This window comes from Pan troglodytes, chromosome 1 (assembly GCF_028858775.2).
Source record: "Pan troglodytes isolate AG18354 chromosome 1, NHGRI_mPanTro3-v2.0_pri, whole genome shotgun sequence".
NCBI lineage: Eukaryota > Metazoa > Chordata > Mammalia > Primates > Hominidae > Pan > Pan troglodytes.
The window spans coordinates 89,591,021-89,617,456 of NC_072398.2; the positions used below are offsets into that span (position 1 = coordinate 89,591,021).

The 26,436-nt window shown below is 40.8% G+C and overlaps 1 protein-coding gene across 2 annotated transcripts; it reads right to left on the bottom strand.

Annotated features, from left to right (window-relative positions):
- Window positions 1-1,479: 1,479 nt before the first annotated feature.
- LOC104003354 (putative olfactory receptor 10J6) lies at window positions 1,480-26,436 on the bottom strand. Of its 2 annotated transcripts, none has more exons than XM_063796219.1 (2): window positions 21,605-26,436; window positions 1,480-15,078 (listed from the first exon to the last, which is right to left on the bottom strand). In XM_063796219.1, exon 2 carries the CDS (start codon window positions 9,283-9,285, stop codon window positions 7,930-7,932), a length of 1,356 nt encoding a protein of 451 aa, XP_063652289.1. In that variant the 5' UTR covers window positions 9,286-15,078; window positions 21,605-26,436; the 3' UTR covers window positions 1,480-7,929. The 2 variants fall into 2 exon arrangements, with proteins under 2 accessions (XP_063652289.1, XP_009433625.1); XM_009435350.5 differs by having other exon boundaries at window positions 13,005-17,150.

Here is a 26,436-nt window from a genome sequence, read left to right on the forward strand (position 1 = left end):
TAGGTTCTCAAAGGTTTTTCAGAGGTATGAGGGTTGTGGTTGTTACTAGATGTCTGAAGGTACCTGAGAGGGCTTGGGGATGGATGAAGGGCACAATTAAGATAATGGGAAGGGTATGCCAGATAAGAAACATGGGTAAGTGATTTATTTTTCTCCTAGGCACGTAGGTATCTGAAAAGGAACACGACTAAATAATCAGAGGAATCTAATGTTTTCTTCTTGCACCCTTTTCCTACAAACCTGGTTGAGGAAGTCTTTTCCGCCTAAATTAGAGCAAAGTCTTCTTGCATACATAGCAAAGCTTTGTTTTAGGCCAGTTGAAACCCAGGCCTCATTCATAGCATGCCCCTATGCTTTGTAGCCAAGGCCTAACCTCATCATTACAGTTCTGCTAATTCCACAAACGTTTATCGAATGCCTGTTAAATGGCAAGTATACTCCCCTGCATACACACCTAATACAATTTCTAATTGTGTACAGAGGTCTTACTTCTGAAGGTTGAATAAAATTCTTACATGTTACCAGATGGGCTCCGTTGAGATCTAAACAATTTTACAAAATCCTATTTATATGTAAGCAGTTTATTGATCACTTACACAGTTGGATGAATATAAACAATTTGTTTTTTTGGTTCAGCTTCTGTTTCCAACCATGCTCTGTAAAATTTCTATTTTCTGCCTCTTACTGCCATTTTGGGCAGATCCCATAATGTTTCCTTCTCTTTCAATTATTACAAGTTGAGATTTCCCTCTCCTAACTCTCTCTGCTGGCCTTGTAAATGGCTAGATTTGTAGCTTGCAGGAGAGGAAAACCAGTGGGAATAATGGCTTGTTCTTTTGATTTTCTTCCTATGCCAGCTATTTGTACTGAGGGCAGGGATGAGAAAGGTGGGGTCTACTATTTATCTGTCTTCCTTTCCTACTTAAGCAGCTTTTGAAAGTGGGATTGAGGGAAGTGCTAGACTGGCTTTGAAATTTCTCCACTGCATCGTGACATACTTCCTGGGGGTGTTGAGGTGAGTAAGGAGATGGACAGAGAAAACTGTCTGTTGATTCAATTAACAACCTTGTTTGCAGTCTCCTAGAAGTGGTTACCATGGCTTCTCTGGCTGTCATTGACAGGTTTCTGTGTGGGGCAGACCTAAATGTCAGCTCTGGCACATGCATGGGTTTTGTGGAGGGCCCCACAAAGGCCTCCCAGAGAGCCCCTTGACATGGGCATGTAGAGTTGCCTGCCCGTGTCCCCTTCTACTACCCCACCTCCAGGAGACACATGCAATCTCTTGCTGCTAGACCCCCTTGCAGGCTGCCCTTGGGTGGACAACCTGCAAGTTATCTCAAGCCAACACACTTAGCAGAGTCCATTCGATCCCAAGAAACTCATATGTTCTGATCACCACCTCTTCACCTTGTTGGTGAAAGAAATATCCTAACCCTTGATAGTACAAGATGGCCAAACATAACATTTGGCACTGGGCAGATGAGACTTCCAGTTTATTAGTCATACAGATTCACAACCTGGGGAAGAAGAACATCACATGTCCTGCAGGACCACATGGAATTGTACCCAGGAACAGAGTGAACCAGAAGGGGCTATGGGAGGAAGGCTTTGTATTTGCAAGGGGGTGAGGTGACTGTTGGTTCCCATAGGAAGATAGATTGCCCTGTCTGAATAATTTTAAACCTGGCAGAAGATTTAAGTTGAGGGCTGTGGAGGGGTGCAGCCAGCCCAGCTAATAGACGAACAAGCTGGATGGAGAACCTTTCCTGCTGGGTGGGAGATGTATCTGGCAAGAGCCAGGGGACTCAGGGTTGAGCCTTTGAAGCTTGTGAGGCTCAAAGACATCAAGACATCACGTGGAATTTCAGGCCCTAAAGTACACCCGGATGTCTTTCCCTGACTCCCTCTCTACTTGCCTTTTGGGTCCAGGATAAGATCATTGAGTTTGCTGCCCAGGAAGACATCTAACAAGGAAGTGAGATGCCAGTAAGCTTTTTGCAGCATTGCCCCCTTTTTGTAAATGATGTTTCTTTTTAGGGAAATGAAAGGATGGGGTGGGTGGAAATCTCCTATGACCACAAAATTGTACTCCAAGGCTGCTTCCAGCATCCTCTAATTTCACCTCTTATTTCACTGGGGGGAGGGACTAGAAGGAAGATGATATGGTTTGGCAGTGTCACCACCCAAATCTCACCTTGAATTATAGCTCCCATAATTCCCATGTATTGTGGGAGGGACTGGTGGGAGGTAATTGAATCAAAGGGGCAGTTTCCCTCATACTGTTCTCATGGTAGTGAATAAGTCTCACGAGATCTGATGGTTTTATAAGGGATTTCCCCTTTTGCTTGGCTCTCATTCTCTCTTACCTGCTGCCATGTGTACGATGTGCCTTTTGCCTTCCACCATGATTGTGAGGCCTCCCCAGCCACGTGGAACTGTGAGTCCATTAAATCTCTTTTTCTTTATAAATTACTCGGTCTCAGGTATGTCTTTATCAGCAGTGTGAAAATGGACTAATACAGAAAACAAGGCTGTGGTTTTGATTGAGAGTAGTAATAAGGCTGGCTCTGGTGTCCTTTAACAAAGTCTGAAGGTGGTGTCAGGCCCTAAATGTTAGTGACCATCTTTAAAGTGTGTCTTCTTTTCAGATAGGGCTTTAATTCTAAGATAACAAGAAGAACCCAACTGAGCATTCTGTCACACGTGTTCCTTGAAGGTCTGGCCTCCTTCTGGCAAGACACCTCCAAAGGCAACTGGGCCCAGGATGGGAGGGGCCTCTGGTCCTGGGCAGCCTCCAAGCTTCCTTTGTCATCTTAAGGATTAAGAAATCACTGCTTTTTCATACCCTCTTAACCACATTCCAGCCTATTCACAGGGATGGGAATAGGAGTTTAGAAAAATTCATGTTTAAATTTCTGTGCTGAAACATCCAAGATACTGTGACAGGACTGTGAGGATAGTATTTTAATTTCCTGGCCACAGCATAATGGGATGAATAGGGTCTGCCATCTGCTCCCGCCCCATGAATGTTGACATGAGGCTTTCTGCCTGGCAGCTTACCTAGAGCATCCTGCTGTTCTTCTGTTCCCTTTCATTTGTGTCTTCCACTTTGGAGGGAACAAGCACCGTGAAGATAGTGGTGGTGGTTGTGGTGGTGGTGGTGTGAGACGAGGCTGGACTCCCACTTATGCACTTGGACAGTACATGTCTGATGGACAGAGACCTCTAGCTACATTGACCTGACTTCTGTGTGGCCCCATGGTATGAAAAAGATGGAGGAAGAGGGTTGGAAGAAGAGTGGACTATTTTTGTCTTCTGCACAATAGTTGCTGGATCCCAGATCCAACTCAAGGTAAATCTGAGAGTCTTAATTGTCCCCTGCCCCCACTCCTATATTCCAATGGACATTAGAGATTATCAGTCATTGAAGACCTTGGAACCTGTTGCAGAGAATTCTCCTCCTCCCCACACCTTGCTTTCCTGACAGTTTTTTTCATTGTCAGGGCTACCCTCACATTCCTGTGCAGTATTCCATCTCATCAGCCACTCCTCAGCATTAACCCTAGGTGGACTTCTCTCCTTCTCCACATCCTCCCTGGGTGAACCCATTCATTCTCATTTCAAAAGTGACCATCTGTATTCTTCTGATTCCTACAGCTACGTCTCTAGCTCAGACCACTCTCCTGAATTCTAGGTCCATGTATCTAGCTGCTTCCTGGATATCTCCACTTGAATTCCTCACAGATATCTTAACCTCAAAAGTCCAAAAATTAAATTCATTGTCTTTTTTTTACACTCTGACTTGCTTCTCTTCCAGTGTTCCTTGTATTAGTTGAGGACACTGCCGTTCACCCCATTGCCTAAGCCAGAAATAATCAGGATCATCTTTGGCTCCATTACCTCTCACACTGAATCCATCACCAGGAAATGTCATCTTGCCGCCCACAGATTTCTTAAATCTGTCAATTTCTCTTCATCAGCACAGCTTCCACCTGGCCCAGCCTACCAACACCTATCTTTGTATTCCTACTGTAGATTCCCAATCAGTCTTCCAGCCAGTCTTGCCCCTTTATAATCCATTTCTCCCCTCTGTGAGCAGGGTGAGATTTCTGAACTACACATTAAATCCTACCATTGCTTTACTTAAAGTCACATAAATGTTCTTCATTATCTTTAGGGTACACTCTCTGTAGTATGGGTTTGAAGTTCTTTATCATGTGACTACTACTGTCTTTCTTCTTTGCTGTTCTATCAATACCCCATGAATGTTATACCCCAGCTCTATTAAACTTTTTGTAATTAATTTGTTTACATGCCTTTGCATTGCTAATTCTTCTGACTGGAATATACTTTTGATCTTTCTTTCCCAGACCCTTCTGCCAAGATTTCATCCAGCTGAAGATACCTACTGAATCTTCAGATTTTAAGCTTAAACTCTTACTTCCTCTGGTAGCTCTTCCTTGACCCCTTTATTTGGTTAGAACCCACCAATGTGTGTTCCCATAGCATTTCATATTTCTTCTATCATAGGATTTATCACACTTTATCATAACTAGTTGCTTAATTTTTGGCCTCCCCTTTTTCTTTATTAGCACATGAAGGCATAGCTTGTGATAGCTTAAGCATTACTCTAGCCCCAGTGTCTAGCACGGTGCCTGCATGCAATATAACTTTGATAAATGGGTTTATGATAGTATGTAGATTTTTGTATAGACCCAAATATTCATGTGGAGATTTATTATCTATCTGTTTTTGATGAGTCCTGTCAAATAGTGGGAGAGTGGAGTACAGAATTTGACATCAGGCAGACAGTTTTGCTACTTCAAACTACCTGGCAGTTTACTTAACTCTGCCAAACTCCATGTATAAGAATGGGAATAATGATACCTACCTTTTTAGGTGCTATCACTACCCCATTAAAAAATCTGGAAATAGATGCATAAAGAGGTTAGAACATCTAGTGAGTGGCAGAGGCAAAATTAGAAAATCTGATTGGAAATCCTTCATCTCTAGGCAGTGCTATACCCAAGGGTGCTACTTTACAGGCAATTGTATATACTGTTCATCTGCTTTTTCTCCTCTCTCACAATTTGGAAATAGCAGATAAGAAAGGATACCATGAGCTCTTCAAAGCAAGGGAAAACCCCATCATCCTGAGAACCTGGATGCCTCACAGCACTGGAGAACAATGGATGGTCATTGTCGGTATACTCAACCATCAAGAAGAAGCTACAGATGTGTACATTTCAATTTTGTACTTAAGTAACTTATGGAGGTGTATCTTATGCCAAGAACTGTCCTAGCATTGAGGATACAGAAAGCAGTTCTGTTGAGGGGTTGACTGTGTGGTGAGGGAGGAAGACTAGGAAATGAGCAATTTTGATACATGGCCAGGGAGGAGACAATCTTAGAATGGTATGGGTGCTTATGAAAGGAACATCTAATAAATTATTTAGGGAAGACTTTTTGGTGGAAATGATGTCCATGATGAGACCAGAGTGACTAAAAGTTGGGAAGCATATTCTTTTTTATTTTATTTTATTTTATTATTATTATACTTTAAGTTTTAGGGTACATGTGCACAATGTGCAGATTAGTTACATATGTATACTTGTGCCATGCTGGTGTGCTGCACCCATTAACTCGTCATTTAGCATTAGGTATATCTCCTAATGCTATCCCTCCACCCTCCCCCCACTCCATAACATTCCCCAGAGTGGGATGTTCCCCTTCCTGTGTCCGTGTGTTCTCATTGTTCAGTTCCCACCTATGAGTGAAAACATGCGGTGTTTGGTTTTTTGTCCTTGTGATAGTTTACTGAGAATGATGATTTCCAATTTCATCCATGTCCCTACAAAGGACATGAACTCATCATTTTTTATGGCTGCATAGTATTCCATGGTGTATATGTGCCACATTTTCTTAATCCAGTCTATCATTCTTGGACATTTAGGTTGGTTCCAAGTCTTTGCTATTGTGAGTAGTGCCCCAATAAACATACGTGTGCATGTGTCTTTATAGCAGCATGATTTATAGTCCTTTGGGTATATACCCAGTAATGGGATGGCTGGGTCAAATGGTATTTCTAGTTCTAGATCCCTGAGGAATCGCCACACTGACTTCCACAATGGTTGAACTAGTTTACAGTCCCACCAACAGTGTAAAAGTGTTCCTATTTCTCCACATCCTCTCCAGCACCTGTTGTTTCCTGACTTTTTAATGATCACCATTCTAACTGGTGTGAGATGGTATCTCATTGTGGTTTTAATTGCATTTCTCTGATGGTCAGTGATGGTGAGCATTTTTTCATGTGGTTTTTGGCTGCATAAATGTCTTCTTCTGAGAATTGTCTGTTCATGTCCTTCGCCCACTTTTTGATGGGGTTGTTTGTTTTTTTCTTGTAAATTTGTTTGAGTTCATTGTAGATTCTGGATATTAGCCCTTTGTCAGATGAGTAGGTTGCAAAAATTTTCTCCCATTTTGTAGGTTGCCTGTTCACTCTGATGGTAGTTTCTTTTGCTGTGCAGAAGCTCTTTAGTTTAATTAGATCCCATTTGTCAATTTTGTCTTTTGTTGCCATTGCTTTTAGTGTTTTAGACATGAAGTCCTTGCCCATGCCTGTGTCCTGAATGGTAATGCCTGGGTTTTCTTCTAGGGTTTTTATGGTTTTAGGTCTAACATCTAAGTCTTTAATCCATCTTGAATTAATTTTTGTATAAGGTATAAGGAAGGGATCCAGTTTCAGCTTTCCACATATGGCTAGCCAGTCTTCCCAGCACCATTTATTAAATAGGGAATCCTTTCCCCATTGCTTGTTTTTCTCAGGTTTGTCAAAGATCAGATAGTTGTAGATAAGTGGAGTTATTTCTGAGGGCTCTGTTCTGTTCCATTGATCTGTATCTCTGTTTTGGTACCAGTACCATGCTGTTTTGGTTACTGTGGCCTTGTAGTATAGTTTGAAGTCAGGTAGCGTGATGCCTCCAGCTTTGTTCTTTTGGCTTATGATTGACTTGGCGATGCGGGCTCTTTTTTGGTTCCATATGAACTTTAAAGTAGTTTTTTCCAATTCTGTGAAGAAAATCATTCGTAGCTTGATGGGGATGGCATTGAATACATAAATTACTTTGGGCAGTATGGCCATTTTTACGATATTAATTCTTCCTACCCATGAGCATGGAATGTTCTTCCATTTGTTTGTATCCTCTTTTATTTCCTTGAGCAGTGGTTTGTAGTTCTCCTTGAAGAGGTCCTTCACATCCCTTGTAAGCTGGATTCCTAAGTATTTTATTCTGTTTGAAGCAATTGTGAATGGGAGTTCACTCATGATTTGGCTCTCTGTTTGTCTGTTGTTGGTGTATAAGAATGCTTGTGATTTTTGTACATTGATTTTGTATCCTGAGACTTTGCTGAAGTTGCTTATCAGCTTAAGGGGATTTTGGGCTGAGACAATGGGGTTTTCTAGATATACAATCATGTCGTCTGCAAACAGGGACAATTTGACTTCCTCTTTTCCTAATTGAATACCCTTTATTTCCTTCTCCTGCCTAATTGCCCTGGCCAGAACTTCCAACACTATGTTGAATAGGAGTGGTGAGAGAGGGCATCCCTGTCTTGTGCCAGTTTTCAAAGGGAATGCTTCCAGTTTTTGCCCATTCAGTATGATATTGGCTGTGTGTTTGTCATAGATAGCTCTTATTATTTTGAGATACATCCCATCAATACCTAACTTATTGAGAGTTTTTAGCATGAAGCGTTGTTGAAATTTGTCAAACGCCTTTTCTGCATCTATTGAGACAATCATGTGGTTTTTGTCTTTGGTTCTGTTTATATGCTGGATTACATTTATTGATTTGCGTGTATTGAACCATCCCTTGCAGGGATGAAGCCCACTTGATCATGGTGGATAAGGTTTTTGATGTGCTGCTGGATTCAGTTTGCCAGTATTTTATTGAGGATTTTTGCATCAATGTTCATCAAGGATATTGGTCTAAAATTCTCTTTTTTGGTTGTGTCTCTGCCCGGTTTTGGTATCAGGATGATGCTGGCCTCATAAAATGAGTTAGGGAGGATTCTCTCTTTTTCTATTGATTGGAATATTTTCAGAAGGAATGGTACCAGTTCCTCCTTGTACCTCTGGTAGAATTTGGCTGTGAATCCATCTGGTCCTGGACTCTTTTTGGTTGGTAAGATATTGATTATTGCCACAATTTCAGAGCCTGCTATTGGTCTATTCAGAGATTCAACTTCTTCTTGGTTCAGTCTTGGGAGGGTGTATATGTCGAGGAATTTATCCATTTCTTCTAGATTTTCTAGTTTATTTTCGTAGAGATGTTTGCAGTATTCTCTGATGGTAGTTTGTATTTCTGTGGGATCGGTGGTGGTATCCCCTTTATCATTTTTTATTGTGTCTATTTGATTCTTCTCTCTTTTCTTCTTTATTAGTCTTGCTAGTAGTCTATCAATTTTGTTGATCCATTCAAAAAACCAGCTCCTGGATTCATTAATTTTTTGAAGGGTTTTTTGTGTCTCTATTTCCTTCAGTTCTGCTCTGATTTTAGTTATTTCTTGCCTTCTGCTAGCTTTCGAATGTGTTTGCTCTTGCTTTTCTAGTTCTTCTAATTGTGATGTTAGGGTGTCAATTGTCGATCTTTCCTGCTTTCTCTTGTGGGCATTTAGTGCTATAAATTTCCCTCTACACACCGCTTTGAATGTGTCCCAGAGATTCTGGTATGTTGTGTCTTTGTTCTCGCTGGTTTCAAAGAACATCTTTATTTCTGCCTTCATTTCGTTATGTACACAGTAGTCATTCAGGAGCAGGTTGTTCAGTTTCCATGTAGTTGAGCGGTTTCGAGGGAGATTCTTAATCCTGAGTTGTAGTTTGTTTGCACTGTGATCTGAGAGACAGTTTGTTATAGTTTCTGTTCTTTTACATTTGCTGAGGAGAGCTTTACTTCCAACTATGTGGTCAATTTTGTAATAGGTCTGGTGTGGTGCTGAAAAAAATGTATATTCTGTTGATTTGGGGTGGAGAGTTCTGTAGATGTCTATTAGGTCCGCTTGGTGTAGAGTTGAGTTCAATTCCTGGGTATCCTTGTTAACTTTCTGTCTCGTTGATCTGTCTAATGTTGACAGTGGGGTGTTAAAGTCCCCCATTATTATTGTGTGGGAGTCTAAGTCTCTTTGTAGGTCACTCAGGACTTGCTTTATGAATCTGGGTGCTCCCGTATTGGGTGCATATATATTTAGGATAGTTAGCTCTTCTTGTTGAATTGATCCCTTTACCATTATGTAATGGCCTTCTTTGTCTCTTTTGATCTTTGTTAGTTTAAAGTCTGTTTTATCAGAGACTAGGATTTCAATCCCTGACTTTTTTTGTTTTCCATTTGCTTGGTAGATCTTCCTCCATCCTTTTATTTTGAGCCTATGTGTGTCTCTGCACGTGAGATCCGTTTCCTGAATACAGCACACTGATGGGTCTTGACTCCATCCAATTTGCCAGTCTGCGTCTTTTACTTGGAGCACTTAGTCCATTTACATTTAAAGTTAATATAGTTATGTGTGAATTTGATCCTGTCATTATGATATTAGCTCGTTATTTTGCTCATTAGTTGATGCAGTTTCTTCCTAGCCTCGATGGTCTTTACAATTTGGCATGATTTTGCAGTGGCTGGTACCAGTTGTGCCTTTCCATGTTTAGTGCTTCCTTCGGGAGCTCTTTTAGGGCAGGCCTGGTGGTGACAAAATTTCTCAGCATTTGCTTGTCTGCAAAGTATTCTATTTCTTCTTCACTTATGAAGCTTAGTTTGGCTGGATATGAAATTCTGGGTTGAAAATTCTTTTCTTTAAGAATGTTGAATATTGACCCCCACTCTCTTCTGGCTTGTAGAGTTTCTGCCGAGAGATCCGCTGTTAGTCTGATGGGCTTCCCTTTGTGGGTAACTCATCCTTTCTCTCTGGCTGCCATTAACATTTTTTCCTTCATTTCAACTTTGGTGAATCTGACAATTATGTGTCTTGGAGTTGCTCTTCTCGAGGAGTATCTTTGTGGCGTTCTCTGTATTTCCTGAATCTGAATGTTGGCCTACCTTGTTAGATTGGGGAAGTTCTCCTGGATAATATCCTGCAGAGTGTTTTCCAACTTGGTTCCATTCTCCCCGTCACTTTCAGGTACACCAATCAGACATAGATTTGGTCTTTTCACATAGTCCCATATTTCTTGGAGGCTTTGTTTGTTTCTTTTAATTCTTTTTTCTCTAAACTTCCCTTCTTGCTTCATTTCATTCATTTCATCTTCCATTGCTGATACCCTTTCTTCCAGTTGATCGCATCGGCTCCTGAGGCTTCTGCATTCTTCATGTGGTTCTCAAGCGTTGGCTTTCAGCTCCATCAGCTCCTTTAAGCACTTCTCTGTATTGGTTATTCTAGTTATACATTCATCGAAATTTTTTTCAAAGTTTTCAACTTCTTTGCCTTTGGTTTGAATTTCCTCCTGTAGCTCAGAGTTGTCTGATTGTCTGAAGCCTTCTTCTCTCAACTCGTCAAAGTCATTCTCCATCCAGCTTTGTTCCGTTGCTGGTGAGGAACTGCGTTCCTTTGGAGGAGAGGCACTCTGCTTTTTGAGTTTCCAGTTTTTCTGCTCTGTTTTTTCCCCATCTTTGTGGTTTTTTCTATTTTTGGTCTTTGATGATGGTGATGTACAGATGGGTTTTTGGTGTGGATGTCCTTTCTGTTTGTTAGTTTTCCTTCTAACAGACAGGACCCTCAGCTGCAGGTCTGTTGGAGTTTGCTATAGGTCCACCCCAGACCCTGTTTGCCTGGGTATCAGCAGCGGTGGCTGCAGAACAGTCAATTTTCATGAACCACGAATGCTGCTGTCTGATCGTTCCTCTGGAACTTTTGTCTCAGAGGAGTACCCGGCTGTGTGAAGTGTAAGTCTGCCCCTACTGGGGGGTGCCTCCCAGTTAAGCTGCTCGGGGTTAAGGGTCAGGGACCCACTTAAGGGGGCAGTCTGCCTGTTCTCCGATCTCCAGCTGCGTGCTGGGAGAACCACTGATCTCTTCAAAGCTGTCAGACAGGGAGATTGAAGTCTGCAGAGGTTACTGCTATCTTTTTGTTTGTCTGTGCCCTGCCCCCAGAGGTGGAGCCCATAGAGGCAGGCAGGCCTCTTTGTGCTGTGGTGGGCTCCACCCAGTTCGAGCTTCCTGGCTGCTTTGTTTACCTAGGCAAGCCTGGGCAATGGTGGGCGCCCCTCCCTCAGTCTCGCTGCCACCTTGCAGTTTGATCTCAGACTGCTATGCTAGCAATCAGTGAGACTCTATGGGTGTAGGACCCTCCAAGCTATGTGTGGGATATAATCTCCTGGTGCACCATTTTTTAAGCCCATCTGAAAAGCGCAATATTAGGGTGGGAGTGACCCGATTTTTGAGGTGTCTGTCACCCCTTTCTTTGAGTAGAAAAGGGAACTCCCTGACCCCTTGCACTCCCCGAGTGAGGCAATGCCTCACCCTGCTTCAGTTCATGCATGGTGCACTGCACCCACTGTCCTGCGCCCACTGTCTGGCACTCCCTAGTGAGATGAACCCAGTACCTCAGATGGAAATGCAGAAATCACCCATCTTCTGCATCACTCACACTGGGAGCTGTAGACCGGGGCTGTTCCTATTCGGCCATCTTTGGGAAGCATATTCTATCTTTCAAAAAGATTAAAGATGAGAGATGGTGGTGACGTAGTGGAAAACACATACCTTTTGAAATTGGTTGGTGAATGTTGGTATCAGTTCTAGTTCTGTCAGTTAGCAATTGTGTGACTTGAAGCAAGTCAGGTAATGTTTCCACCATGAACCTAAAAAGTTAATGGTAGAAACAATGAACATTTTATAACAATGAAACAATAAAACAATAAAAATACATATTTCATAAGGTTACTATAAGGATCAAATAGGACATTATATTTGAAGACTCTTGTGAAGTGCCAAGTACTATAAAATTGAAGTTGTAAGTGAAATAACGTACACAACTACCATTTCACATGATATCTGCTCTGCAGTAAACCCTTAATAAGTGGTAATTGTCTTCTGCTTTATGTCACATTGCTTTACTGCTTTGGAATTCCTGTTTCCTTCAGAAATGAGTTTCTGAAAAGTGATATTCATCTGGTATCTACCCTCAGAGTCATCTCCTTGTTTCCTTCTCTCCTCTGTCATTTCCCAGAGCTAGTTGCTTCCCTCAGTAAGGCTTTTTATTGCAGGTGGTTGGTATTTTCGTGTCTGTTATCTCATCTAGTCACTGTCTTCATTGCAGAATAAATAGGAGTTGGGAAATTAGGAGGTCAGAAACTTGAGGATTTGGTCTCCAGCAACAAAGGAAGCTAAGCTTTTGTTCCATTATAATTCAAAATGTAAAACTGTGGGATGATTTTCTAGCCTCATAATAAATTTGTTTGTCATGTGCCAAAAGTATAATTAGAAGATGTCCTGATTCTTAATTGTATATGGCACATCACTCTCTGTTTAGAAACTTGTTTCTCTTTAAATACATTTCAAAGGTTACATCCTCGTATGAGTAAGAATGATTTTCTTGGTAACTCTACGCCCTTTTGTGAAAATCTTGACTGTTTCTGCTTCTGTGTTGCTAAGCGATTAATCAATGCAAATAACTAAGTTAACATTGGGGCTGAGAGAGGTCTTAAAGCAACTGACAATTGGCTCATAGAAAGGCCAGGGAAAGAGGAAGAACAGGCAGACCCAAGTGACTCTGCCACAGTGGACGAGCTTATGACTCTATGTTTGTATTTAGGGGAGGGCCCCCTGCAAAGGACACAGAAAAAGGATAGCAGGTGCTTTGGTTTGAATGTTTGTGTCCCCTCAAAAATTCATGTTGAAACTTAAACCCCAACGTGATATCATTAAGAAGTGGGACATTTAGGAGGTGATTAAGTCATGAAGGCAGAGCCCTTATGTATTAGTCTGTTCTTGCATTGCTATAAAGAAACACTGGAGACTGAGTAATTTATAAAGAAAAGATGTTTAATTAGCTCATGGTTCTGCACACTGTACAGGAAGCATAACACGGGCATCTATTTCTGGGTAGGCCTCAGGAAGCTTACAGTCATGGTGGGAGTTCACGGGGGAGCAGGCGTCTCACATGGTGGGAGCAGGAGCAAGACAGTGAGGCGGGAGGTGCCATACGCTTTTAAAGGACCAGATCTCGTGAGAACTCACTATCTCAAGGACAGTACCAAGAGGATGGTACTAAACCATTCATGAGAAACCCATCCCCATAATCCAGTCACCACCCACCAGGCCCCACCCCCAACACTGGGGATTACATTTCAATATGAGATTTGGGTGGGACTTCCAAACCATATAACTTTATAAATGGGTTAGTGACCTTATAAAAGGGCTGGGAGTAACTAGATAGGTCCATTTTTGCCCTTCCATCTCCCCATATGAGAAGCAGTGTTCATCCCCTCTGGAAAATGCAGCAACAAGGTGCCATCTTGGAAGTAGAGACTAGGCCCTCACCAAACACTGAACCTGTTAGTGCCTTGGTCATTAACCTCCCAGACCCCAGGACTGTAAGCTCGAAATTTCTGTTCTTTATAAATTACCCACTCTTTGGTCTTTTGTTAAAGCAGCTTGAACAAACAAAGACAGCAGATGTGTCTAGTTCAGCAAGACACGCCGAGAAGTCCAAGCATGGTGCTTGTACATAGTAGGTACTCAACCTCTAAGTGAGGATTTATTGAACACCTACTCTCCAGGTGCTGTTCCATGCAGGGGTATCATAATGAGGAAAGCAGTTCCTGATCCCAATATGCCTGTGATCCAGTGATAGAAACAAGCAAGAAAAGCACAATGAAAAAAATGTTAAACTCATGTAATTTCCCAAAAATAACTTTAGGAACACTTAAGAGAGAACAACTAACTGCTGGGTGGGAGTGAGGTAAATGATACTGCAGAAAACAATGTGAAGTAGGGTTTGTCACTGGATACCAGCCTGTGCAAAACAAATGGGTAAGGAGATTAAAAAATGCTTTTGATGACAAGCGAGGCAGAATTAAAAACATTATATTCATAAAAACGTTCTGATGGGTGCTGAGTGAGGAAGTGAACTCAGCACCCATCTGACTCTGGGACCTCTATTCTATCCACCATGTAAGACAACATCTTATTATCAAGAAGAAATTAGAAGCACACATGTTTATTTAAAAAAGCTGGACATATGATTGAACCACTGTGGGTAACAGAGTTAGAGACAAAGATATTTCACCTTCAAGGTTTATGACTCATATTTTCTGCCAGCTCTTTGTGGGCCCCGCTGTGACATTTAACTTTTGATTGTACGAGTGGCGTGTGGTATGTCTGCTGTTGCAGCATTTAGATGTAGAGAGAATACTGGAGAAAACTTTGTCTTTGATTCCTGAACTAATGAAGGAGAGTGGCTGTGTGCAGAAGTAGAAAGGAGAGTAATGGGCAGTGGGAGGTGGCCACTGCCACTGGAGCAGGATAGAACAGGTTTGATCACCACCCAACTTCCATCATTGTACTTTCCTGCTCAGAACATCCCTCTCTGTCTCATCTCTTCCCTTCTACACACAAAAAGACAGGTATGAGGATGTACAAGTAGTTGCTAGCCAGAGGGAATTGAGAAGGGCAGGTTATAATTAAGAGTTGGCAGTATAGGTGGCCTTGATGGCAGTGGGAGGGGTTCTTTCATATGGTCAGGAGAGACACTCTCATTCTGGAGGGAATCTGCCTCACTCTTGTTGGGCATAGAGGTTTAGATCTGTAGTGGGATGACCCTGAGAGTGCTGTCAAGAAAGACCTCATAGCATGTCCAAGACTCTTGGACCCAACCTTTGAGCCCCCAACAGCTTCTGTAGGAAGCCTTGTTTCTATGATGTAGAAATTGCAAAGACACAAGACAGGAATTAGAAAGAACTGGTCAGACCTTGAAAGAACAATGGTCTCCCCAATCTAGAATTCAGAAATCTGTAAAGATATTCTTTACCTGAGATGAGCTCCTTAGGATGTTATCAATTCTTTCTCAGTGGAGGGAAAAGAAAAAAATGACTGTCTTGAAAAAAAGAAAAATGGCATTAGGGGATGAGCAGAGAAGTATTCTTGACAAAAAATATTTTAGTAGAAGGAAGCACTCAACAAAAGTCTTAAACCCTCCCTACCATCACCCGTCACCCAAGATAACCACATAGAAGGTATGTATAGGCATGAAACCAAAAAAGTTCCCAGAAAGCCCTGGGAAAAAGGATATTTTTCTCAAAGGAGTCTACTAAGGAAAAATATTTTTTTTCTTGTTAGCCTTTTTTGGTGAATTGAGTGATTTAACAATTATACTTCTGAACTACTCCTGACTGCTGGGACTGTTTGTTTTGTTCTACTTTTGTTTCTTTATGCTACCAGGAGGTGCCATGGTATGTGCAAATGAGGAATGCTTTTATGGTTCTCATTCTAACAAGGCACAGATCTTCTTGACCAACTCAATTTTTCTTCATAATGATTAGAGAGAAGTTGATCCCATGGAGAGAACCAGCAGCCAGAAAGAATTCAATTAGGGAATTTAGATTAGAAAGGTGAGAGTTAAGTATGATCTGTGGCCATGGCCAGCATCTGAGGACTACACTGGATAAAAGCAAAGGCTTTAGCATAAATTGAATAATAAAGACTAAATTTTCAAGGACTAAGCCAGTGTTTTCCAACTTTCCTATTTTTTTTTAAATTTAATACGCTCATCTCACTTTTCCCTGACAATTCTGATACTACTTTCTTTCAAGGGAATCCATCATTATTGACTATCCTTACCTTGCTGCGATGATTTTGTAGTTTTATTTTCTGTAGATTGCATTACAAAAATGATACACATTGCTTTTTATTTTTTAAACACAATATAATCATATTTAATATACTTTTAAAAGTCCCTTTCTTCATCCTAGAAATTTGGATGTTCTTTCCTAAAAATCATGCCCATTCTCCTTGACTTCTCACATCCCTAGTTGAAAATGCCTGGACAAAACTTTGAAATATATGGAAACAAAGACTAAGATTTTGTAGTAAATATACCAAAGCAAGACATGCACATCCCATTGCAGCATAGACTGCATGGGACAGAGTCGTAAGGTTGTTTAATGTAAGTAAGGACACACATTTCTATGACTAAATGTATATTTATATAGAGGAATAATGCATTAAGAAAGGTTTCTGCCCATGGCCCTGCATAGGGCATCCTTGACCTCCTTGTTCCTTAGGCTGTAAACAACAGGGTTCAGCAGGGGAGTGATGATGGTTTAGGTCACTGAGAGAAGGAGGTCTTGTTCTATAGAGTTTTCTGACTTGGGCATGAGGTAGGCAATGGAAGCACAGCCATAATGGACAATGACCACAGTGAGGTGGAAGGCACAGGTGGCAAAGGTCTTCTTCCAACCCTCAGCTGAGGCAATCTTGAGGACAGTGGAGATGATGAGGACATAGGAGATGAAGACCAGAACCATGGGGACCAGGATGACAAATAACCTGACAACAAAATTGATTATCTCATTGACAGTGGTATTAATACAGGAGAGTTTCATGACAGGGAGGATGTCATAGAAGAAATGACCAACCACCATGTGACAAAAAGGTAAGGTAAATATGGATGTTACCTGGACAGCTGCCATGGCCAGGCCAATGCTAAAGGCTCCACACACCAGCTGGACACACACCCTTTTGCTTGTAATGACCCTGTATCTCAAGGGATTGCAGATCGCCATATAGTGGTCATAGCCCATCACTGTGAGCAAGAAGCAATTGTTGATGGCCAAGGTAACAAAGAAGAACGTTTGGGTGGTACAACCTGCTAGGGAGATTGGCTGGGTCTGGGTTACGAAGCTGGAGAGCATCTGTGGAATGATGACCAGTGTGTACACTGTCTTTGAGCTAGCCAGCATGCTCAGGAAGAAGTACATGGGGGTGTGGAGGTGACGGTCAATGCAGATGATGGTCATGATGATGGCATTGCCAGCCACAGTTAATGTGTACAGGATGAGAAAAACCACAAAGAGAGTGATCTGATGTTTGTGGAATCTGGAGAATCCCAGGAAAACAAACTCTGTTACCTCTGTGAGGTTCTTTCTTCGCATTCTTTAATTGCAATGTCTGAAAGCAATGCAGGAAGTCAACGTGAAGAAATTCTTATCATGACATGAATTCTAGAACAGGGATAGAGCAATGACTATAGAAAACACTAAGAAAAAAAGTCAATTTCTCTGCTTTGTAATCAGGAGCATTCTTGCTCATGTTATATAGCTACTTCTCCATCTTCTCCCTTTTCTGTTTTTGCTGTCTTCTTAATCTTCTGGCACTGCTGGCACTGTTAAGCCTCTGGCCAAGGAATTGTCAATATGTGACACCACAGCCAATATCTTTTCAAAGTGCCATCATAAATGTGCTGTTTTGTAGCGCATGGAGGGAGGCATTTTCCTTTACAATATGCATGGCACAGTGGTCCCATCCCATGCCATCCTGGGAAAGCCCACACAGCTGAGACAACAAAAGGGGGTGAGAGAGTTGGACTTACTGAATTAGAACCATAGGTGGATAGCTTCTGGTGACAGTGTAGGGGAGCAGAATCAAGGTCAGTGAGAGCTGACCTTCAGCAACACTTCAGTGGGAGTGAAGATGAGGTGTTCTGGGCCCAGCCTAGATGGTCTAGGGGAGGCAAACCGTTGGCAAAATTGATTTATTGTGAAAGTATTAACAGAGGCTTAAGGTTTGGAGACATGTAAACTAGAGAGAGAAGTGGAAGTCGCTGGAAAAAGAGAGAAGAGAATCAGCAACACAACAGAAAGTTGGGCCTTGAATTAAAAAAAAAGTAGCTGATTTCTTTTTTGGCAGAGGGAATTCTAAGAATAAAGAGGTGTACTATTTCATTTAAAATTGTTTGCTGAACTATACTGTAATGTAAACTCCCTTGAGAGCCTCAAGAGACTTTGTTTAAAGCTTTTATATGTATTATTTTCAGTTGGTGGTAGTTAGGAAGTAAAGAGAAGTGGATGATGGCACAGTGCAGAAAAAGGTATGTGCAAGGAGTAAACTCCAGACTGAGGAAGAAAAACCACTAGCTTGTAATGACTAGAAGAAATACAAGGCCTTCTCCTGCCCTCCCATCCCCCTTACAAGAACACACAATATTTGCTAGAAATTTGGTGAGTGAGTCTGGGATTTCCATCATCTATCAAATGATGATTTGAACCATTTTGCTTAAATAACAAGTAACACTAACAGGCTGGGGGATTTTGGCACACTTAGGGAACTGCCACTAGGAATCTAGGAAATATTGTGGGTGTTTTAGAAAATAGTCCATCATGGAAAATGAGGCAAATGTTTCGAGTAGAAATGAGTGTGTCACTAAAATTAAAGGAATTTGCCACTGAGATACCAGTTGGATAGGCAAAGATTAAAGAGAGTGACAGTGGAACTCCAAGCAGCTTTTTAGAAAGGATAGGATGGAGTTATGGCTGTATAAATTTAAATTAACTAAAATAAAAGAGAATTAAAAATTCACTTAGTCAATCATACTAGCCACATTTCAAGTGATAAAAAGCTACATGTGACTAGTGGCTACCATATTGGATAGCTCAGCTATCAAACATTTTCTTTTGTTGGTAAAAGTTATGCTGGACTGCACTGTTATGGTGTCCTACCATGAACAGATGTGTGGAATACATTAAATAACAACCACAAAATGAGCTATTTAGAGAACAATACTATGATATGCTGCCATATGGTTAGGAATATTTGCATGTATGTGTGTATGTGTGTGTGTGTGTGTGTTTGTGGATGTTCATAAATATTTGCATATGTGGGGGAAAAAAGCCTGAAAGAATATGAACTTGATATTATCATGAATTAACAGTTATATTGTGCTGGGGGTGCTATAGGGAACTTTAACTTTTATCATTTTGACAGTGATGATAATGGCTCATTTTAAAATATTTTAAGCATAAAATTATAACTCATAAATAACTTGGAGAAGTCAAGGAGGATGACAACTGAAAACATATATTCAATTGATTAAGAAGGAGGCTACCAATGACCTTATTGCCACAAATCTAGTAGAGTCTTGGGCTGGAAAGCCTGATTATGTGGAGAAAATAAAGAAGAATTTTGTTAATATGTTAGACGAGAAAAACAGATCTCATGTGCCTTTTCCCTTTCCTGATGAGCCTATTGCAATGAGTGACAAAATATGGTTAAGGCTATGTTGAGCCGGGAAAACTATAAACATATTTGGATTAGGGAAGGGAGGAAAGTACAAAACTGAATTAAATCAGGAGGAGGAAAAATCTTCTGGTATCTTTAATTTAGGAGCTGAAAAGTGCTGCTTTCACCCCAAATCAGCCACCAATTTGTTGTAAATATGTTTCATGTAAATATAAATTTACTTTCTTGGAATAAATTGTGAAGCTATAGACAAGATGGCTAAGGACCCACTAGATGCAGGGAAATTGGGTCAGGTACATAAGCCCAGGAAAAGAAGTTTATTACCTATGGTATACATTTGAATTGGATTGAATGGGCAACAAAATAATATCTTAATACAAGATATTAATAAAATTTGGGGCAACAGATGCAAAAATGAAAGGTCAGTGTAAGATGTGGGAGCAAGACTAGCCCCTTCAAAACCAATGTTCTTTCCGTATTGTTTAGTACTTATTTGGAGGAAAAGTGTGTGGTGTGTGAGGGAAAGGTAAAGCCCTGCCACAGGGGAAGCTATCATTTCTCCTGCATGTGGAGCTCAGCTACAAGGGATCTCCCAACACTAGGCTTAGCCCAAACAAACAAACAAGCCCTACAGTGATTGGGCTTTGTCCTGCACAGAGTGCACTTAGTGGCCATCCATACCTCCTAGAGCAGGTGCCATTGCTCGCCCTGATTTTTCTAAGTGTTCTTCCCAACCACATCACTCTCCATGGAAGAAGTTCTCTTATGTGTTTCACTTCATTTTGCTACCTATCCAGCGATGTTTTAGAGTCCCTTTGAGATTAAGGGCAATTGCCTTGTTGTCTCATTTTTTAACCTGTCACTTTCTGAGGTGCAGAAGCAATCTAAAATTATTACTGTTAGAAATTATGGTTCAAATGTCAAATACATAGCTGTTACTGTCCCTGGAAGTGAGGAAGGCCCTGGTGAGAGAGATAAGGAAGTCTGGGACACAGGAGGAAATCATATTGTTAGTTCTCCTCAGTCTTCTTAGAGCCTTACACACACAAAATCAGGGAGCAATGAGCACCAACGTTTAGCTTGGGAAGGGAGAAGAGGTCCCAGAGGGTACCATGGAGCCAAAGAAATGTATGGAATGGGTGGGTTGGTCTCACCTGCGGAGGTTTGCCAGGGTGAGTTCTCAGTGGTTAGAATGTGTCTCAGTGAACTTAAGGGCTATGTTAGCACCAGATGGCTACCTCTCTCTCTCTGTCTGTCTCTCTCTCTTTCTCTCTCTTTTTTTTCTACTGGTTGCTTTTTTTGAGTCTCCACCCAGCCAGAAGCAAGTGCAGCTGAGCACAGTAGCAGCAGCCCTTCTACCACCCAAATCTGGACCTTCTCTGGCAGAACCCTAAGGGTGTTTCTGTAGAGGAAACACGCCAGTGGATAATCTCAAAAGCACAGTATAGAACAGAAAGAAGCTTTCAAAATGATTTATACATTCCAGAAGGATAAAAACCCTGTGGGAGAGTAAAAATACTGAAATGTGCTCATGCATCAAAATGTTAGTCATGAAGTCAATATTCCTACCAGAGGAAAAAGAAAAATAAAGTGGAGGGGAAAACACAATTTGAAAGTGTAAAGGAAATGCCATTTGCAAGGGGAAGAAATTGTTACAACAGCCATGGATGCCCCCAAATATTTTGATCTTTATAAGCAAAATTTGTTGCTGGAAACAGAATCTGTGTTAAAAAAAATTAAAATATGCAGGTAGGCAAAACTTCTATAAATATATTTTGTGTGTAAAGGAATTGCACACTTAAAAAAAATAGTGACCTGCCTTTTTGGTAGAGTTTCCATCCCCTCCCTTCCTTTCCCTTATTTTCCTTCCCTTTCCTTTCTTTTTTAAACAAAATAGATCTAAGGAGCCAGGGAAGGAGTACTCAATGACTTAAGAAACTGATGATTATGAGAGCTATTTGAATAAATAAGAGAATAATAACGTTTCTTTTGCATGGAAGCCTTCTCAGACCCAAAAGTGTCCATCCACCTTCTGCAGTCTGTGGAATCTGTGTTCAGTTTTAGAATAATTGTGACTAATTTACAAAAGATCATTACAATTCTAGGAAATCTGATTATCGTTTGTCTGGAAAAATAATTGACAGACTCTTGATGTCTTTAAAAGTTTAGCCTTATTTGATTCTCAGCCTTATTAGATTATTGGGTCACTTACATTTCACTGGACTCTGGCTAAAGCACAGGGTGACATTCACAGAGTCCGTTTGGCCCTTTTTGCTTTGGCTCTAGAAGAGCTGCCCCCTTAAACTCTGTGATTAGGAAGAGACTCTCAGAGGAGAAGTTCTTCTGTCTAGCTCTAGTCACCTGCATCAATTTGTCAAGAGACTTACCATGTCTCCCTTGGGTCTGCACAGTCAGAATCCAGAAATGAGCCAGGGGATCTCATTACAAGCAGATCACACTAGGAATATTGAACAAGCTTCGGTCTCACATGGCCTGCTACTTATGTTTCTTCAGGGAAAAAAGTAGCTCAACTCAGTTGAAGACATGTTGTCACATGGCACCATCTTTTCTTCTTTTGAATCCCTGTTAGTGTTTGGTCCTTGGTTAGTTACTGTCAGTGAGAATACATTCGTGTAAAAGTCAGATATGGTGTCTCTCTTTGTATATAGAAAGAGCTTACATCATTTCTCCTGCTAGCAGAGGCCATGCATTGGTTTTGTTAGGTAAAAATTAGTTTTGGGGGTAGGAACTGAAAATGGAGCATGAGTGCTCATTTTGATTTGTCAGAATATAAAAAGAAGTTAGGGCAGGTGATTACATTTTAGATCATCATCCTCCTCATAATTACAGCTAACAATCACTGAGCACTTGCACTGTGCCAGAACAGGGACTGAGTAGGTGTTTTGTATGCATTGTCATACTGAATCCTCATAGGATCCCCATAAGGATACTGAGAGAAGCTGTTGCAACAGCTGGAGCTCTAGATGAAGTATTTGTCTTTGACATCTCACCCCAGGCACAGCTGTGTGAACCCCTCATAGATTATGGGCTTCAGTGAAATATGTCAATAACATTAGATTAGCTTTGCTTCTGGATCCTGTGGTTGAATGTGACATGATGCAGATGCCTTTACCAGTGCCCGAACTCGACTGTGGTCTCTTGAGGTATCTCCCATGTTAAACTCAGAAAAGTGGCCACAGCCAGCCAGATGAAAACGAGATAGAAAATTCTGGAATACAAATGGAGTTTAGTTTATATGATAATCAGCTATTTAGTCTTGACAAGATAAGGATTAAAGACAATTCAGGTCATGTTTCATTTTTTCTTCTGTCATTTGAATGGTCTTGGACACCTATTATTTCTAAACAATGCAAAGTCTCATGAATACCTAAAAAGTCTCCACATTGCATTCCAAATGTGACTATACATTGATCCTATCCAGTGCAGATAAAATTTTTTTTTAAATTTCCACTTCAACTCAAGTTTTAGCTAAGGCATATCCCAAGCTAAGGGGCCTCATTGCTTTAATCTCAGAGCTCCACCCAGAGTCTCCCACACAAAACTCACAGAAAACTACCTGCAAGCCTTCTCATCCAGGAAAATTATTTATGGACTTCTGTTAAAACCAGTCCTGAAGCTATGTGGCTAAATGCTCTTACCTGTTTTTCTGTAGTCAAAAATAAGAATCAGATCGTTACTTGTATAAGATAGAGACTCAAAAATTGCTTTTCTTATTAGAGATGACTCCTGGTTTTAGCAACTTATTGTACATCTTGTGTACTACTTGTCCCCTATTATCTAACAGCCTTAGTGGCAAGTATGGGAAAGGGGGTGATTATCTCTGTAATTATTAAATCACTACACAACTATGTTCCTGGGTTATTGCGCCTCCAAATCCTTCCATTTTCTTTATAGATTCTGAATTATTCAAGTAGTTTCCTCTGTGACTTTTGCTGATTTCTTTGTTGTGACAACAACTGTATCTGAGAAAAATGCCGAGATGACGTTACCAGAAATTCCATCTTTATTAGTCTGTTTTCATGCTGCTATAAAGACCTGCCCAAGAAAGGGTAATGTATGAAAGAAAGAGATTTAATTGACTCACAGTTCCACAGTGCTGGGGAGCCTTCAGGAAACTTACAACTATGGAGAAATGGAAGCAAACATGTCCTTCTTCACATGGTGGCAGGAAGGAGGATCGTGGAGCAAGGGGGGAAAGTCCCATATAAAGCCATCAGATCTTGTGAGAACTCACTCACTATCATGAGAACAGCACGAGGGTAACCGCCCCCATGATTCAATCACCTCCCACTGGGTCCCTCCCACGACACATGGGGAGTATGGGAACTACAATTTAAGATGAGATTTGGATCAGGACACAGCCAAACCATATCACCATCTCTATTATAAATGACGTTAAAATGGACTGTCTTCAGTTTTGAATGAGCCATCAATGATAGATATTAATGATAAAAATAATATACACAGATTCACTCAAATAAAGAATTCATGAAGGAAATGATTAAGAACCATCTCTACAACTCTTCTACCTTTTGGCTAGAACAAGGTGCCCAGAGAAGACAGAATGTGGAGATAGGAAGGAACTTCTCCAAAGAACTTCTTTGCAGAGAGCTGCTGTTTTGCTGTTGTTGCTGCTTTGAGGGAGTATTAGGTTATGCTATTCGTATCTTGAGAAGATTATTATTTTTTACTTCTTTACCCAACCTGAAGCCTAATGTGGGGGCTTCTGTGGAATCACTGCGGAAGCTTGAAATATCCCTCTTGCTATTGGGAGACTCAAAGGACTTGAGAAAGCTGCAATCACTGTGTAAATAGGAAAGAGTTGTCTATATTAAGACCATCTGAGACTTCTAGAATTTATAGGGACAAGAGATGTATAAGTGCTTCTTTTGGCTGAAATACAGACAACATAGAAGAAAGAGCTTACATGCAGTCATTTTGGATTCTGTTCAAAAGAGCCATTTTAAGAGGCAGAGGGTTCACAAGAACAAGAAACCTGTCACAAACACTGTATCCTGAGATCTATGCAAGTAGTTGCAAATGATCACCAAGAATAAATAATACCTTTAACTTAGGGGAAAGTGAGAGGTGGACTATGATATCAACCTGAGATAGAAGAAAGCTTAAACATGTGAGAGATGGATTACAGTACAGCCTGATTATTGTTAGGAGAAACCCACATGTAGTTAACACAGATTTATTAGAATGTAAATTCTAAAATAGCAAGCACCATGATTGTTTTATTCAATATTATATTTTCAGTACCTGGCATTGCCTGGCGTATTTTTGAGAAGTTGCTCAATAAATAGTTGAATGAATGGATTATATCACTTGGAAGTACACTGGTTTCATTTCTAAAATTGTTTTGGGTTCCTAGGCAAAGGGGTTGTTAAACCAAAACACTGTGTTAGTGAACATGATAGAAATATCTGTTATGCAAGAATAGATAGACATTTCTAGTACTCACAGTACAAGTTTATGGAAAGGTGGTTAATATTAAGAAAGCGTAAAGCAAGCCTTAACTCATGAGCTGTCAATCAGAAATTAATAATTTCTCATATTGCTAAAATTCCTGTTTACCTAACCAACTCAATGTTCTAAGTAAGTTCTACTTGTCTTAGTCCATTTTGTGGTGCTATAAAAGAATACCTGAGACTCAGTGATATATAAAGAAAAGAGGTTTATCTGGCTCATCATTCTGCAGGCTGAGAAGTTAAAGATCATGCCTCTGGCTTCTGGTGAGGGCTTTTGTGTTGTGTCAAAACATGGTGGAGAAATTCAAAGGGGAAGCGAACATGTGCGAAGAGAACAAAATCTAAGGGACATCCTGGCTTTATAACAGCTACATCTGGCAAGAACAAATCTGATCCCACAAGAGTTAATGCACTCTCATAAGAGTGAGAACTCACTCATTACCGTAAGAACAGCACCAAAACATTCACGAGGGACCCACCCCCATAGCCCAAATGCCTTTCACTAGGACTCACCTTCCAACAACACCATATTGGGAATAAAATTTCAAGGTGACGTGTGGTGGCGGCAACCAAACCATATCCAAACCATCATACCACCTCACCAGAAATGAGGTTGAAATGTTCTTATGAAGCCCCTGCTGCTCCATTTAAGTACTTCAGCAAATCTTCCCAGGTTCTGTCTGCTCTCCTCTGCTTCCACCCCATTGTCCCATTATGGAGTTTCCAGATTCTATCCTACTTCTTCATATCTGGTGACTGCCTCTGTTCATTCTGGCCAAATGGCCTCATGAGTTTGAAATCATGACATTGGTTACCATCCTGAAGCTTCTGGATGCTATCTTTCTGATTCCACTGACTACATGCTCTACTTATTATCAATGAGAAAAGCCTGTCTTATTTCCCATATATGTAGCTCAAACTCCCTCTGGGATCCTTGCTTCTCTGGGAATGCAACTCATATCTGTTGACGATGGGCCAGGCACTGTGTTCCATGCTTTTCATAACCATAAAAATAACTACTAGTAATAGCATCTGACAATTATTTTGCAGTGTGATAGTTAGGATGTCGCTTGCTCTGCTAAGAGATGTATCTGAAATGTACATGGAAAGTCCATTTCAGAGAGTATTCTGTGTATACTCTCTGTGTACATTTCAGAGAGAGTAACTGGGACCAGGTTATAGAGGGCAATGTCATATTTAGAGGTTTAAATCATGTCCTGTAAGAAGTGTGAATCCATGGAAGAATTTTAGACAGCATATTCATGTGAGCAATATTCAGAGTATAATATTTTTTGATGACATCAAGAGAACATTATGAAAATCAAGCATTGTACAGTCCTACTGAGGTTTTTGAGACATAAAGTTATGTTTGTCTTCATACAAAATGATCCCAGTCTCATACTTTTTTGGTTTTCATTCTGACTTCTTCTAGTTTTATTCTTCCTGTCTTATTACTTGCTGTCAGGTTCTCAACTATTGCTTACTTATATCATTATAGTTGTCTCCCTGATGCAACCTCAGACCCCTTTTTGATCGATTTGTAGCTGGAAAAACAAATAGGAGAATTGTGATTGCAATTCCACACATATTTTGAATCATCATTAAAATGATTGTTAGTAGCTTTTAAGTATTGCCACTGTTGTGCTCATTGAGTGCTCTGGCTTTGCGATATATCTTTCTAGTTACTTACAGGTTTTCCTCCCCGTACTTGGCAATTGGAGTTT

Excerpts from the sequence above, each read along its gene's own strand:
- LOC104003354 (XM_063796219.1), bottom strand. The coding sequence starts at position 9,285 with ATGGTAAAGGGATCAATTCAACAAGAAGAGCTAACTATCCTAAATATA.